The sequence below is a fragment of the Sus scrofa genome, chromosome 11 (genome assembly GCF_000003025.6).
Source record: "Sus scrofa isolate TJ Tabasco breed Duroc chromosome 11, Sscrofa11.1, whole genome shotgun sequence".
NCBI classification, from domain to species: domain Eukaryota; kingdom Metazoa; phylum Chordata; class Mammalia; order Artiodactyla; family Suidae; genus Sus; species Sus scrofa.
Genome location: NC_010453.5, coordinates 49,341,921 through 49,357,554, shown reverse-complemented (window position 1 = coordinate 49,357,554; position 15,634 = coordinate 49,341,921). Strand labels below are relative to the sequence as shown.

The 15,634-nt window shown below is 35.6% G+C and overlaps 1 protein-coding gene across 21 annotated transcripts in view; it reads left to right on the top strand.

Annotated features, from left to right (window-relative positions):
* The window catches only part of MYCBP2 (MYC binding protein 2, E3 ubiquitin protein ligase), a 268,897-nt gene that overhangs the window by 75,311 nt on the left and 177,952 nt on the right, over positions 1-15,634 (top strand). For 14 of the 21 annotated variants that reach the window (XM_021065752.1, XM_021065749.1, XM_021065733.1 and 11 more), the window contains exons 18-20: positions 4,136-4,243; positions 11,719-11,838; positions 12,994-13,075. In XM_021065752.1, coding sequence (XP_020921411.1) covers positions 4,136-4,243; positions 11,719-11,838; positions 12,994-13,075 — 310 coding nt within the window. Of the gene's footprint in view, positions 1-4,135; positions 4,244-11,718; positions 11,859-12,993; positions 13,076-15,634 lie in introns of those variants that run through there. The other 7 variants (XM_021065747.1, XM_021065746.1, XM_021065743.1 and 4 more) reach the window with 3 other exon arrangements.

Below are 15,634 nucleotides of genomic sequence, written 5' to 3'. Positions count from 1 at the left end.
GTAATAGTGCCTGAAGTTTGGGAGAGTTATGCCTCCTGCTTGGTTTTGTTCCTCAGAACTGCTTTGGCAATTCTGAATCTTTTGTGGTTCCATATAAATTTTTGGATTGTTTGTTCTAGTTCTGTGAAACATGTCATGGGTAAGTTGATAGGGATTGCATTGAATCTTAGATCGCTTTGGGTAGTATGGCCATTTTTACAATATTAATTTTTCCAACCCAGGAGCATGGAATATCTTTATGTTTCTTTACATGTTCCTTAATTTCCTGATGAATGTTTTATATTTCTCAGCATATAAGTCTTTCACCTCCTTGGTCAGGTGTATTCCCAGGAATTCGATTTTTTGGGATTCAATTTTAAAAGGTATTGTATTTTTATATTCCTTTTCTAATATTTCATTGTTAGTATACGGAAATGTGACTAATTTCTGAATGTTAATCTTATATCCTGCTACTTTGCTGAATTTGTTGATCAGTTCAAGTAGTTTTTGGGTTGAGTCCTTGGGGTTTTCTATAAATAGTATCATGTCATCTGCATACAGTGACAGTTTTACCTCTTCTCTTCCTACTTGGATGCCTTTTATTTCTTTTGTTTGTCTGATTGTTGTGGCTAGGACTTCCAGTACTATGTTGAATGACAGTCGTGAGAGTGGATATCCTTGAGTCAAAAACCACATGATCATTTCCATAGATGCAGAAAAAGCATTTGACAAAGTCCAACATCCCTTCATGATAAAAACTCTTCCGAAGTGGGTATAGAAGGAACATTCCTTAACATTATCAAAGCCATTTATGACAAACCCACGGCAAATATAATACTCAATGGAGAAAAGCTGAAAGCCTTCCCACTAAAATCTGGGTGTCTGTTTTATTAGATCTCTAAGTTTACGTCATATTTTCTCCTCTTATACCCCGAAACTCCCTGCTTTCCCACGCTCAGGGTTTGCCAGCTGCCCCTCCCGTGTGTGTAATTTTGTCAGAACACACTGCCATGATTTCTTCTTGAGTTGTGTGTAAACTCTTCCTCAGCCATTAGACCATGAGCTTCTTGAAGCAGAGATAGTGTTTTGTTTATCCAAATGTTCCTGTGATGTTTGAAATTGCTCATATTGTGTACGTATTATGTCTTTGTTGACTAACTGAAAACATTTTTTGGACTTCTTACAATCTCCAAAGTGGTTTAGTGATATCAACAGATGTCAATTATCTATTTTGTGTTATTCACCTAGAAACTAATTTCCTACTACTTTCTGCCTCATAACGTTGTATTCTATCCATGTAGCTGTGTGTTTTTAATGACCATATGGTATTGTTGTGTAATGTCTTCACATGTTTATAAATCCTGTTCCTTTTACCTGGAATGCCCCCTCTTCTTTTCTTTTTCTCTTGACAAACTTTTTCTCATTCTTTGACATCTCTTTGATTCACCCAGGTTGATTTGATCACTTTTCATTCTTTAGGATGTAAGGTGTACAGATTTCCTTTATAATATTTATCACAACATTTTACAATTCCTTGTTTTTCTGTCTTCCCTGGTGGACTGAATTTGAATTAGATCTGTATCTTGATCGTTATGTATGATTATGATACCTAGTATCTGTTACATTAAAAATAATCAGAAATGTTTGTGAATAGGTGAATGGCTGAACTATGTAGGAAAAATTATTTTAGTCCATAAGATATGAGTATTTTAGAACCCTGATATTGAATGGTCCTTTAAATTGAGCTTGAATAGTATACTTTCTAGGTGTGATTGCCTGTGGGCCTTCTGAATTTGTATATCAAAATACTCTAAAAAGGTTGAATTTACTTTAAAAAGTTTAAATAACTGATTGTTATGAGAATAAATAATATTTCAGGCAGACTGTAGAAATTGGAAAGTGGTAATATAGCTTAATATTATTGTCATTTTAATATTTATAATTCTTTTGTATAGTTGAAAAGCATCTTACACTTTTTAAGAAAGATTTGTATTATCCGCTTTAGTAAGTCAATTGAAAAATAGGGCAAATTTAAGAAATAAGATATTTTGAAAATATTTGAAATAAATATCTTTCCTTTTTTATCATGGAGGTTGGTTTATAGAGTCTGCTTGAAAATAATTTGTACTACATTGCTGGGAAATAATATTTAACTCTTCTATTAATATTAACATATTTCTACCTGTAGTAATGATAGGATATGTTATTCTTGGTTTTTTCATAAATTGATGCTGCTTGCATTTTTTTATATATCTAGAGATATAATTAAAATATATTTTTTCTACCCATTTTTTAATGTTTAAGGAAGGTTACTTTTGTATTTATTTTGACATTTGCCAAATTTTTTACAGGGCAGTAGTTTCATTTTGTCTCATTGTTAGAAAAATTAATGATAGCTATAGATCTATAGAGAATTATGAAGAAAATTTAAAATGTTCAGTGTGTATATATTGTCAATGTCCTTTTCAAATACTAGTAACTTCCTTCCTTTTTTTTTTTGGTCTTTTTGCCTTTCTTAGGGCCACTCCCCTCAGCATATGGAGGTTCCCAGGCTAGGGGTCCAATTGGAGCTGCAGACGCCAGCCTACGCCACAGCAACACGGGATCCAAGCCGCATCTGCAACCTATACCACAGCTCACGGCAACGCTGGGTCCTTAACCCACTGAGCAAGACAGGGATCGAACCCACAACCTCATGGTTCCTAGTCGGATTTGTTAACCACTGAGCCAGCACAGGAATTCCATCCAATACTGGTAACTTCTTAACTGTCAAATTTAATGTTCAGAAATCATCAGGAATTTATTTATTTTTTACTTTTTAATTTTTTTTTTTTGTCTCTTTTGTTGTTGTTGTTGTTGCTATTTCTTGGGTTGCTCCCACGGCATATGGAGGTTCCCAGGCTAGGGGTTGAATCGGAGCTGTAGCCACCGGCCTACGCCAGAGGCTCAGCAACACAGGATCTGAGCCGCGTCTGCAACCTACACCACAGCTCACGGCAACGCTGGGTCCTTAACCCACTGAGCAAGGGCAGGGACCGAACCCGCAACCTCATGGTTCCTAGTCAGATTCGTTAACCACTGCGCCATGACAGGAACTCCTCATCAGGAATTTTTGATGTTGCTAAAACTCAGGGAAGCTATAGTTCTGTTTTGTAAGAAAAGAACTAAAATTTTAAGGTGTAATGTAAAGTTTTCTTTTCAAGCTAAATGGTCATGGAAAAAAGCAATTTTTAAATTTTATTGAAACAAATTTGGCTGTAGATTTTTTTTTCTCAAATATTGTATAAGTAGAGATAACTGTAATCTGTGTCAGTATATATTTGTGTATATATATGTAAGTTTACATAGTGGGGCTTCAGAAAGAAATTATTTTATGAGGGAATGGTTAATATTCCAAAAATGTTACTGAGTTTGGATTCCCCTCTTCACCATCAATATGAAATTCAACTTAACCTCGTTTCAGATGACCGTGTTTATAGTCATACACAAAGTCAGATGTACCTTTTTTAGATATTCAAATCAAATCAGACTTTTACAATTCTGTCTTTATAAAGCAGTGTTTTTATATATGTACATATACATCTGTGAATGTGTACTATGCGTATATATATATGTTTATGTGTGTGTTTATGTATAAAAATGTACATGTATGTAAATACATATATCTCAGATGATAGTAATTTTTTGGTTTTTTTTTGTTTGTTTTTGACCACCTTGTTTTCTTACCGCTACCGTAGACTGTAGTTAAGATAATAATTAACATCCTGATTTTGTAGAAGGATTGAATGTGGATTTTAAATCTTGAAGACCTTGTTAAAATTTAATCATTAATTTAAAACTTAGTCGGTTTTTGGTATTTCACAGGGAGAGGTATTTGTTTTTAATGACTGTATGGTTTACTAAGTTTAAATATATATGATATTTTAAATATAAATGATAATTTGTGCTTTATCAACTCTAAGATATTAAAACTTGTGTGTAGCAAGGTAAAAAGGTTATGGTTGGGGTGGGGGGTAATTAAACATGGGAGAACTGAGAGAAAAGTATGATGTCCAATACTTTAATTTCCATGCTTTTTAGTTTGAATTATTTTTGTTCATTGTAGAGTTTTCTTTTTGTGAGTTTTTCTATGCATATACAAAATGTTTCTCCTCAGGCCCCCTTGTATTTGCTGGTCCTATTTTTATGAACCATCGAGAACAGGCTCTAGCCAGACTCAGATCCCATCCAGCACAGCTAAAGCATAAACGGGACAAGCACAAAGGTATTTGGTCTTCCTTATCAACTAGGTGGGATACTTTCCCAATTTTCTTCCACTCATCTGAATTTTGTCTCTGGGAAAATGCACAAACCTAATTCTTCTACTTTGCTTCTATCATTATTATGCAGCCTGAGGAGAAAGAACATGCTGAAAGTGTACTGTTTGTCAAGGACTGTCAATCTTATTTTTTTTTTGTTAACTTGAATAAAAAGTTGACCTTTTGTAGTATATCTTTTTCTTTTCCATTTCTTTTCGAATTTCATAAAGTTAAGGGAAGGTGGAAAAATGATTATTGCTTTCTGTTTTATATCTTTTATTGTTTGTGCTTAGATGACTGCCATCTGGCATTTTGCAATCCTTTTCTCTTGTTTGTAATGCTGTTTATTTGCTTTAGAATTAACAAAATTGCCAAATTCAGTTATAAAGTGATAATGAGTTGACTGCTATTACACTTTCACATTGTTTTAATTTTAATGTTTATATATATAACGCACACAAATTATTTGATATTTGAGGTTCAAAAAGTGGTAGATGTAAACAAAGAGTGAGTTGTGTAGACCTTCTCTGGTCCTCAGAAACTGTCAGATCTAAATAAGTCTTTGAGTAACTGGGAATCTGTTTCTGCATAGCTTTTTGCAATCTCACAGGTCTGGATTAATTACAGATATTTCTAAAGCAAGATTATTTTCCCTGAAACTACAGATTATGGGTCACCTAAGATCAGGAAAGAATTTAATTGAAAGAATTCCTAAATTTATGTATAAATTCTGCCTTGAATCCTGGCATGTGAATCAGGAATTCTTTGACTAGAACAACTTAGACTTACTATTTTCTTTTTTTTCCTTTTTTTTTTTTTTTTTTTCTCTTCTTTTTAGGGCTACACTTGTGGCCTATGGAGGTTCCCAGGCTAGGGATTCAATTGGAGCTGCAGTTGCTGGTCTGTGCTACAACCATGGCAATGCTGGATCCCTAACCCACTGAGCAAGGCCAGGGATTGAACCTGAGTCTTCATGGATGCTAGTCAGATTCGTTACCATCGTAGCCACAATGGGAACTCTGAGACTTATTGTTTTCTTAAATGCCTGAAATAACCCCAACAAAATAGAGTAGACAAAGTTAAAAGCATATATTCCATGTAGAAAAATTATTCTTTTTTTTTTTTTTTGTCTTTTTGCTGTATCTTGGGCCGCTCCCGCGGCATATGGAGGTTCCCAGGCTAGGGGTCCAATCAGAGCTGTAGCCACCGGCCTACGCCAGAGCCACAGCAACGCGGGATCGGAGCTGCATCTGCAACCTACGCCACAGCTCACGGCAATGCCGGATCGTTAACCCACTGAGCAAGGGCAGGGACCGAACCCGCAACCTCATGGTTCCTAGTCGGATTCGTTAACCACTGCGCCACCACGGGAACTCCCAGAAAAATTATTCTAATAAATGTTTGGTATCCCATTTTTGCTGCAAAACCATTATACACTGATTTTATTTTTAAACTTTCACATACGATATATTATAATCAACTTTATTATTTTTTTATTTTTTTTTAAAGAGAGGTCTTACAACTTTTATTTCTTTTTTTTTTTTTTTTTTTTTTTTTTTTTTTGTCTTTTTGTGATTTCTTGGGCCGCTCCTGCGGCATATGGAGGTTCCCAGGCTAGGGGTCTAATCGGAGCTGTTGCTGCCAGCCTACGCCAGAGCCACAGCAACGCGGGATCCGAGCCGCGTCTGCAACCTACACCACAGCTCACGGCAACGCCAGATCGTCAACCCACCGAGCAAGGCCAGGGATTGAACCTGCAACCTCATGGTTCCTAGTCAGATTCGTTAACCACTGCGCCACGACGGGAACTCCAACTTTATTTTTATTTGTTTCTTTCATCTTGCCACTCAAAGCAAAAATGCAAAACAAAACAGGCAAAAAAACCTCTGTTTTAAGTAAAAGCACAGAGCACTACTTAAGATATATTCTGTAGAAATGCAAATTGAGAGTATTTTAAATCTACTGTGGTTGATTAACCATGCTAAAGTTTGTAATTATGTTATTTGCTGGGTGCTCTAACAATGCCATAAATATTTAAATCTCAGGACCAATATTTGGGGTGTGCTGTGTAAATTATGTTAGTTATTGCTAGAATCTCTCATCTTATGTTTTCTATTCTATCAGTATTAGAACAGTATTAGAGCATTATTTTCTCAGTGTCCTTTTTTCTCCTACAAATTATATGAAAGTGGAGTTTTTCCAATACTCTACCTGAGGTTAAATATTCATGTTTCAGTAAACAGTTTAAAACTTTCTCACTCCAGCTTAGTATCTTATAAACAAATACCTTTCTTCCAGAATTTTAAAATGAAATGCTAAATGAAGATCAAGGTTACAGATTTAAAACAGACTTTTTACAATGTCACACTGATTAGCTATGGAAATTATTCAACAATAACAAGCTTTTCTTCCATCTTGTCTGCCACAGGGTTATTTTATGAGACTGTGTATTTGTAGCAGCCTCTTTAAAAGGACTTTGTAGTTATTACTGTTGTAGGGCCATTTTTTTTTTCTTAATCATCAGAGTATATGGTTTTATAGAGTGAAACAGTTTCATCTCTTACCACCAAAATGAATTTAAAGTGTAAGTAGTATTTTGTCAAATAGCGGTCTGTTTTAATGTAGAGAGTATTAACTTACTACTCACTGTATACCCATAGATTTGCTCTCCGTTCCTCCCTTTGCATTCACTTCACTGTCCCAGGCATTTTGTCATCTCACTAGTCACTTCATTTATTCTGTTGCATATGGTCATAGTCTTCTAATAATTTTTTTCCTACACATTTTTTTATCTTTATTCTTACTATGTTTCTCTTTCACTGAGAAATTCACTATATTAGTTGCTGTGTTCTGTCTTAGATTTAATTATGTTCATGGTACAAATTATAGGATAATAATGATTTAAATTTTCTAGACTATGACTTTTTTTTATGGGGATGTGTGGAGGGTAAGAACTGTGGATTTATTGTTAACAGGAGTGAGTTTTAAGATGGAAAGTTGGAGAGCTGGCTGATTGGAGAGAATTCAGAAAAGGTCATGGAATCCATCCTATACAGGCAGATTTTGGCCAGAAGCAAAAATAGAGCTTATAAGACTGAATCAATAAGTGTAAAATATCCATATAACATAGTATTTTAAAAATGCAACTGTAGACTGTATTTCAAACAAGTTATCCGGATTAACATTTGTTTCAGCTATTCAGTGTCCCACACAGAGAAAAAGATTTTAATGTACTCCTCTTAATTAGGAACATTTGAATTATTCTAGAGATAGTCTTGCAGTGACTGATGTGAAACTCTGAGGACACACTCAGAAACAACTGTGTGTTTTACATTTATTTTCTGTAAAGAAGCTGTATGGTATAATGCAAATATACCGTTTGGAATTAGGCCTCAGTTTTAATCCTCTTTGTCATTTACTAGAACTACGTGGCCATTTATAAATTTTTAAATCTCTTTAATTTCGGTGTCCTTATTTTAAAAATATGAATAGGATAATTCCTAACTGATCATGTTGATATGAAGATTAAATTAATGTGTGTATACACATACATATATATTCTTCGCAAATAGAAATCATCCTTGCATTCTAGCTTTAATTCTTTGAGTGCTTTCTCTTTTAGAAATAATCTTAAAGATACAAAATTTGACATTTTTAAAATGGGTAAATATTTTTACGAAAGATTTAAGATGTCAGCCATTTGATGGTGGTAAAATGTGTGAGCCTTATTTTTTGATCAGTGTCTAAAACTGTTCTACCATTTATTACTTTGAGCTGGTTGCTTAACCCCTCTAAAGCCTTGGTTTTCCCAACTACCACATTGGAATAACAGTACCTATATCATTGGATTATTGTACTGATTAAAGGAAGCAACAATAGTGAATGTTGATTGAGCAATTTTATATGTTATTTCACATAATTCTCATAAGAACTTTGAGATAATATACCTTTATTGCTGTCTTATAGATGTGAAAGCTAAAACTTAAAAAGGTCCGGTGTTCAGTTATCATAAAACTAGCAAGTAGTGGAGCCAAGACTCCAACCCAAGTCTCTTTGGCACTGGTGCGCAACAGCACTTATCCACTATACTATTTAAATTTTCATTGTTTAGCACAGCATGTGTGCTCAACAAATTGTAATTACTACTACTTTGCTGTTTTATTTTAGTGATTTTGCTCAAAGTACCCACTGTGTTCTGTGATAGATTCAGTAATACACATACCCGTAAGATTACCCAAAAAGTATAGATTAAAATTAAGAGTCCTTTGGATACAGAATCCTCCTTTCTCTGTGTGTGTCCATAAATAGGCATAAATAATGTATAATACAATATTTTGGATAACATATCTGTCAAAGCTTTACAGCTGTCACAGCTCCAGTGTCACATGATATTGTATGAACATACTCATAGGGAAGATACAGATATACTTATACCTAAGTAGCCATTATAATATTTAGACCTAACTTTCCTTCAAATCTGAGATTAATTTTTTTGGTGCTCATTAACACTTTACCAAAAAATGAGCTTGAACAGAATTAATCTTGCCAAGTTTAAGTTGCTGATTCTTGAATTTACACTAAATTCGTGACTGCTTATTAGGTGCTTTTTTTTTCTTTGATAATCTTTTATAAATTCCTAAATTATTAGAATTGCATATAATTTTTTAAACTGACATCAAATTCCAGATATATATTTGTAAAATTGTATCACTTCTGCTGCTAATGATCAAAAACCTTATCCCTGTTTTTTCCTATAATAATAATACTTTCACCATCTATAGTAACTGAGAAATTATTTAAATAGAAACAGGTTTGTTTAAATGAACTTGAACAAATGTTTCTAGTATTGTTTTTATCCCTAAATAATAGCTACTATTCTTTTAATCACTGTGATTTTAATCAGTAATTACTAGGCTTTTTTTTCCCTCCTTCCCTGATACTGTCTCTATTGTGGGATTTGTATCTATATTTAATCTGAGACTCAAGGGAGAGGGAAAAATGCCAAATTCAAAGGTAAAATCTTCTCACTAGGCATCAATACATTTAGATAAAGTGGAATTAGAGTGTGGCATTGAATTTAGTTAGGTCTGGCACAATCAAATGAATGCAATTTGTTTCCTTTGTTAAAACAGATTTGGTGGGTTTAGTTTTTTGGGGTTTTTTTTGTTTTTTGTTTTTGGCTTTTTAGGGCGACACCCATGGCATATAGGGGTTCCCAGGCTAGGGTCAAATTGGAGTCATAGCCACTGGCCTACACCACAGCCACAGCAACAGTGGATCCAAGCCGCGTTTGCGACCTACACCACAGCTCACAGCAATGCTGGATCCTTAACCCACTGAGCAAGGCCAGGGAGGAACCTGCGTCCTCATAGATGCTAGTCAGATTCGTTTCTGCTGTGCCCCGACGGGAACTTCTGATTTGGTTTTAATAATAAAATATTTTTACCAATTGAGGAAAGCTGTACAATTTTTATATATTTGTCAACTTATTTAAATAGTCTTTGGAAGATATTTATTCCTTTATGCGTGGGCCCTTGTTTATGTTTACCCATTCCACTGTCTTTCCAAGACGAGGAGTCTTTGAACTAAGAGTGTATTGTATTTTGGATGAAGCGAAAGTAAATGTTGCAGGGTGGTTTTTTTTAGCCCATCCATTCTTGCACATTAAATTTGGCAAACCCACATTAGATAATTTGGCAAAAGAGGTATCATATTCTTAATCCTAGTATAGTAAAACTTCTCAACTAATTCAGAATTTATGATACTTCAGATGCAGTATTTGTGATCTTCTTTGAGCAAAAAATTCAAAATAACTTCTTCCTCTGAATTTTCAGGGTCATACTTATAAGGGGAAACCTGTCTAAAATCACTAGCTTTTCAAACCAAGGGCTCAAGAAATGAAGGATTCCTTCAGCGTGCCTTCAACCTCTGGGTCCAGCAATTAATTCTTGTATGTTAAAGGACTTTTATGTTTATGGTACATATTTATGTAATATAGGCCTATTTTGAATTATAATATAGGTAACCACATTTCATTTATTGTAGCATTTAGTTTATAGTCTGTACTGCTTGAAGGTAATAAAACTGAATTTTTACTTAAACATTCTGTATTTAAGACCTTTCCAGTAAGTCATGTAGGCCAACCCATACTATGTTATTCCAAATTAGTGATGTTTTACTGTCCTAATGTGGTAAATAGTTTAAAGCTTTTTGAAATGCTAGAGTCATGTAGTAATAGAACTGGAAGTCATAATTTAGGCCAGTTTTGTCTTGTGTAGATATGACTAAAGGTTAGAAATATTAGATTTAAAAAAAGAAAGGATAATGTGGACATGAAATGATTTGATGCTGTTCTGTTTAACATTCTAAAATGGGCAGTGAAAATACAGGGTTATTTTAAAATGTGTGTCTCCAAATTATACACACTTGTTTAGATTTACTGTATCATAAGCAATTAGCTTAGCCTGGTTGACCTGAAATTCCTTCCAGATTTGCATTTATTCCATGTGTAAAGATTTTGAATCTGGATGATAGAGGGGTTAGATTTTAGTTGATACAGTTTTAGATTAGGAGAAGTAAGTTGCCTGTCTCATTTATACATTCCAAAGAAAAGTTGTTACATTCTGGAATGTGTTTTTAAAATTCTATGGTTAAAATACCAGAACATTCAGAGTCAAATGTAGAAACCAGGGGTGGAAGGAAGGCCTTAGAGCAAGGTAGTGGGAGGAAATTATGGAAAGAAGGGAGGAGGGGAGAAGGAGTAAAAGCAGAGGGTTTGGTTGAGAGTTGTGATTGGGGGCCAGAGAAGACCACAAAATGACTGGCTGAGGAATGAGGTGGGACAGGAAAAAATGAATGACAGGAAACCATTGAACTGCAAGTATATTGGATTGAGCTATTTGGTCTTTATAACTTTTTTAAAGTTCAGTTGAGTTTAGAAATACTGGTGGACAGAATAGCCTTTCTAAGATGTGTTTGGGAAATCTAAGTCATTTATGTGTCAACTAGGAATTTTTTTTTTTAAATGGCAAGCACTAACAGTATCACTAAGTTTAAAATAATTGTTAAATGACTTTGCATGCAGTTATTTCTTATGCAAACTAAATTTTCCTATATAAATTATTACATTTAGAATTTTGTTATTCCTGTAACTTAATGACCCATTTACATTACATAACTTATTAGCTTGATAGGTTTTTATCCATAACCAGATCTTAGCTGTGATTTTCCTGTTTTAGTGATCTTTGCACACAGAGGTATATAGTATATCTTTTCAAAATTGCTTCTTTGCAGGTAGATTCTTGATCTGTCACTTCTAATAGCTGCAGATTCTTCTTGCTTGTTCCTTTTAACATTTTCTCTTGTTTTTCCATAGTAAACTGACTTAACATTTTATTTGGAAGATGAATAATGGCTTAATTACCAATTATAACACTTTCAGATGGAAGTGGAGAACGTGGAGAAAAAGATGCAAGCAAAATCACAACATATCCTCCAGGCTCCGTGAGGTTTGACTGTGAGCTCCGGGCAGTACAAGTCAGCTGTGGATTTCACCATTCAGGTAGCAGCTGGAACTTTAGGGTATAACTGCATTTTTACAATTGTGCTAAATAACCTATATTCTTTAGTTTTGACAAATGTAGTTGTCAACTGCGTGTTGAAAGCTATAGTGTGGCAGTATCTCTCAAATCTACAAAAGTGTCATTTATTACAGAATCTCTTTTAAGATATGTCATGATTGTCTAGAGATCTGACTTATCTGTCTTCCGATGGACTTACTTTATAATTCAATTCATGAAGATGAATAACCTCTGAAATCCCTTTGAACTTTACAATTCTGTGATTTTTTTTTTTATAACCTGGTCACATACTTTGTTACTGTTCAATGAGATATGTACTTCAACAGATTTCTTTATTTCCTCAAAATGTAGAAAATGTTTAAATCCCTAGTGAATTACTGATATTTGGGTTTTATAGCTTAGGTTGTACTAGTCAACCTGTATAAAAATAAAAAAGTTGCCTTCTTTCTTTAGTATTCAATATATTTCCTTATTTGATAAGGCATCAACAGCTATTAAAGTTCTGACAGACATTGAGGTCGTACATGATTGTGCAGAGGCCCAAGCCCATCTACCTATATAATTATTCTAGATAAGAGAGAACACTTTGTATGTAGTTATTATAAAAAGACTTCGGGAGTTCCCATTGTGGCTCAGTGGGTTAAGAGGCCAACATAGTATCCACGAGGATGCTGGTTCAACTCCTGGCCTCACTCAGTGGGTTAAAGATCTGTTGTTGCAGAGTAGATCACAGATGCAGCTCAGATCTGGTAGGCCGGCAGCTGCAGCTCTCATTTGACCCCTAGCCTGGGAACTTCCATATGCTGTAGGCATAGCCCTGAAAAGAAAAGAAAAAAAAAGTTTTTATAGTTGAATGAAACTAATGTTTTATTAAATATGAATGTTATTAAATGGCATTTATAAGAATTTTAAAGTGTATATTATGAAAACATTATGCATTTTATAACCTACAAAAATATTTTACAGAACTGAAATTATATTTATTTCTCATTAAATATAAATCTGTGCTTCAATTGTCTCTTCTTAATAGCGCTATAAATTTTAAATAGTGAAAATTGCATTGCTTTCAGTATAGTTGTGATAGAAATATAAAATGCTTATATTGGAAAAACACAGCTCTGGATTTTTGGTTTCAGTGGTTTTAATGGAAAATGGTGATGTCTACACATTTGGATATGGGCAGCATGGGCAGCTTGGACACGGAGATGTCAATTCCAGGTACTTTAATTTTTTATGTGAAGACACTGAGTGGTTTTTTTTTTTTTCTTTTTTTTTTTTTCTTGTTTTCTACCTTTCTTTCCTTTTTTCTTTCTAAATATACATTCAAAAACTTCAATGACTTATGTTACTATTAGACCAGAACTTCTAAACAGATAACATCAAGGAATATGAATAAATCCATTGCTAGTTTATTAAAATGCAATTGGGGATATTCACTGTCTTTTCTATTTCCATGAACAGCCTTTAAAAAGTTATTAGTTCTTAAGACTATAGTTCAGGTCTTCCAAGAAGAGGATGCTATGACAGGATTAGATGGGGAAGGGGATTATTGGGAGAAAACTCTTGTGAAGAATGAAAAGGAAAAGAGCAGGAGTAGGTCTCATGTAGGTCTGATCTGTGGGAAAGGAAAGAAGAAGGATGGGGTAGAAAGAGTGAGGTTATAGTGCACTTCTGAGAGTTTTAGCCAAGCCAAGGTGGCCTTTGGAAGAGTCTCAAATGGAGCAGGATGGACCCACATTCATACCTTCCCAGTGTGCAGTCACAGGCAGGTAACTTCCCAGGGGAAGGATAGCCTTGTGGGTCTCAAGAAGCAGCAGCTCAGGCTGTTAGTCATTTATGCCCCCTGCAGCGGGTGGCCTTGAAGATCTGAGTGGTCCACGTGTGTGGCTGCCCCACCTTTGAAACCAGGTGTATTTGTAAGACTGGAGCTATGTAGGGCAGCTTCAGGCCAGACTCGACTTACCAAGTCAGTTTGCAACAGAACCTCCTTTCTTTTAGTCTCTCTGTCCTTGCCTTGTTCTTCCATGCTGTCCCAGGTACCTGCCAGAATCCATTGGACCTATCTGGTTTCTCATTCACATCCAGTGAATCACTCCAGTCATTAAATAAAATCCAGAGTTTTCAGTTTATTCTGAAATCACTCCATTACTGTGGCAGGGATGGAATTATGCCACTAGTGGTAATCCTGGCTCCACAGTGGAATTACTTGGGGAACTTCGAAAATACCATGCCTGGATTCTAACTCTAGAATTTTTCAGAGGTGTGTGTTGGGAGACAGGCATTAGGGTTGGGAGATGGAGGCGGCAAGGGATGATAGGATGCCACCATCAGCATTGTTTTTCTAAAAGCGCTCCACATTCTGGGGAGCATCCAGGATTAAGAGCCACTCTCCATCCTTGGAAGGTAGGGTCAGATCCTTTGCACACAGAATGGGGATGAAAGGAATGTCCTTGGTTACTTTGATGAATGTTGTTCCTAATGAGAAGAGATGATTGAGGTATCATAGAGTTGAACTCACTAGAAACACAAGCACAGCATGCATTTGACATTTGTTGAGAGGTTTTTAAAACGATCACAATCTTTTTTTTTCTTTTTTTCTTTTTCTTTTTCTTTTTTTTTTTTTTTTTTGTCTTTTCTAGGGCCACTCCTGCAGCATATGGAGATTCCCAGGCTAGGGGTTTAATCGGAGCTGTAGCCGCCAGCCCATACCACAGCCACACTGGATCCAAGCCTCGTCTTCGACCTACAGCTCACGGCAACGCCAGATCCTTAACCCACTGAGCAAGGCCAGGGATTGAACCCGCAACCTCATCGTTCCTAGTCGGATTCATTAACCACTGTGCCACCACGGGAACTCCAAAACAATCACAATCTTAAGGACAGATATTTTGCCTGAAAAGAGAGCAGAAGGTCTTGATGGAATTACTTTATCAAATGTCACTGGATATGACCTTTGGATCTTGGATGTTGCGTATGACAGAATATCCGTGGCTTTGCCAGGTTGAGCAGTTACTATCACAGGTGTGAGAAGGCAGCAGATGTTTTGCTTCACAGTTGAATGACATCACTCACCTGCAGAGACTGAGGCAGGGCTTGTAATGTGCGTGGAGAAGAATTTGGAAACTTTCTGTTCTGTTTCTCACTGAAGACTCATGACACACAGAAGAGGATTTATTATTGTTATCATCGTCATCATCACTATTATTGCTGTTGTTATTTAGCTGGTAATTATCTTGTGAGTCATGGTATAAACTGGGGAAAGTGCATTTTAGTTGTACTTGAGAGAGCACCAGTCATGTGTTCAGCAGAGGGGGCACTTTTTCACAAACCAGACTCTACTTGGCCATCTTTCCACAGAAAAGAATTGGCAGATACATGGTTTTCCTGGTCTTGACTGAGAGGGAAACACTGTAAGTCATTAACTCTAGTCACATCACAGCCCTCAGGTGACTGCCGTGTGGAGAATGACCAGCATAAGCTCGAAATCCTGCCGCCCACACGGAGGTGTAATGGCTGTTGAAAGGGAAGGATCCCACGTCAGCTTTTACAATGAAGAAATGGCCTAAAAACACTGCCTCCTGTCCTGGGTTATCAACCAGGAAGCACCATTCCTTGACTTGCAATGACTTGCTCAGGCGACAGTGTCATAGCAGTGTGCTAAGTATGTTTAATAGTTCGAATGTATCATCTTCATAAAATAAGATAGCTTTTAAAATTGAAAACAAAATAATTAGGGTTTCTTGAGGAGATTACACTCTGGTGGGGTGTGTTTTAACT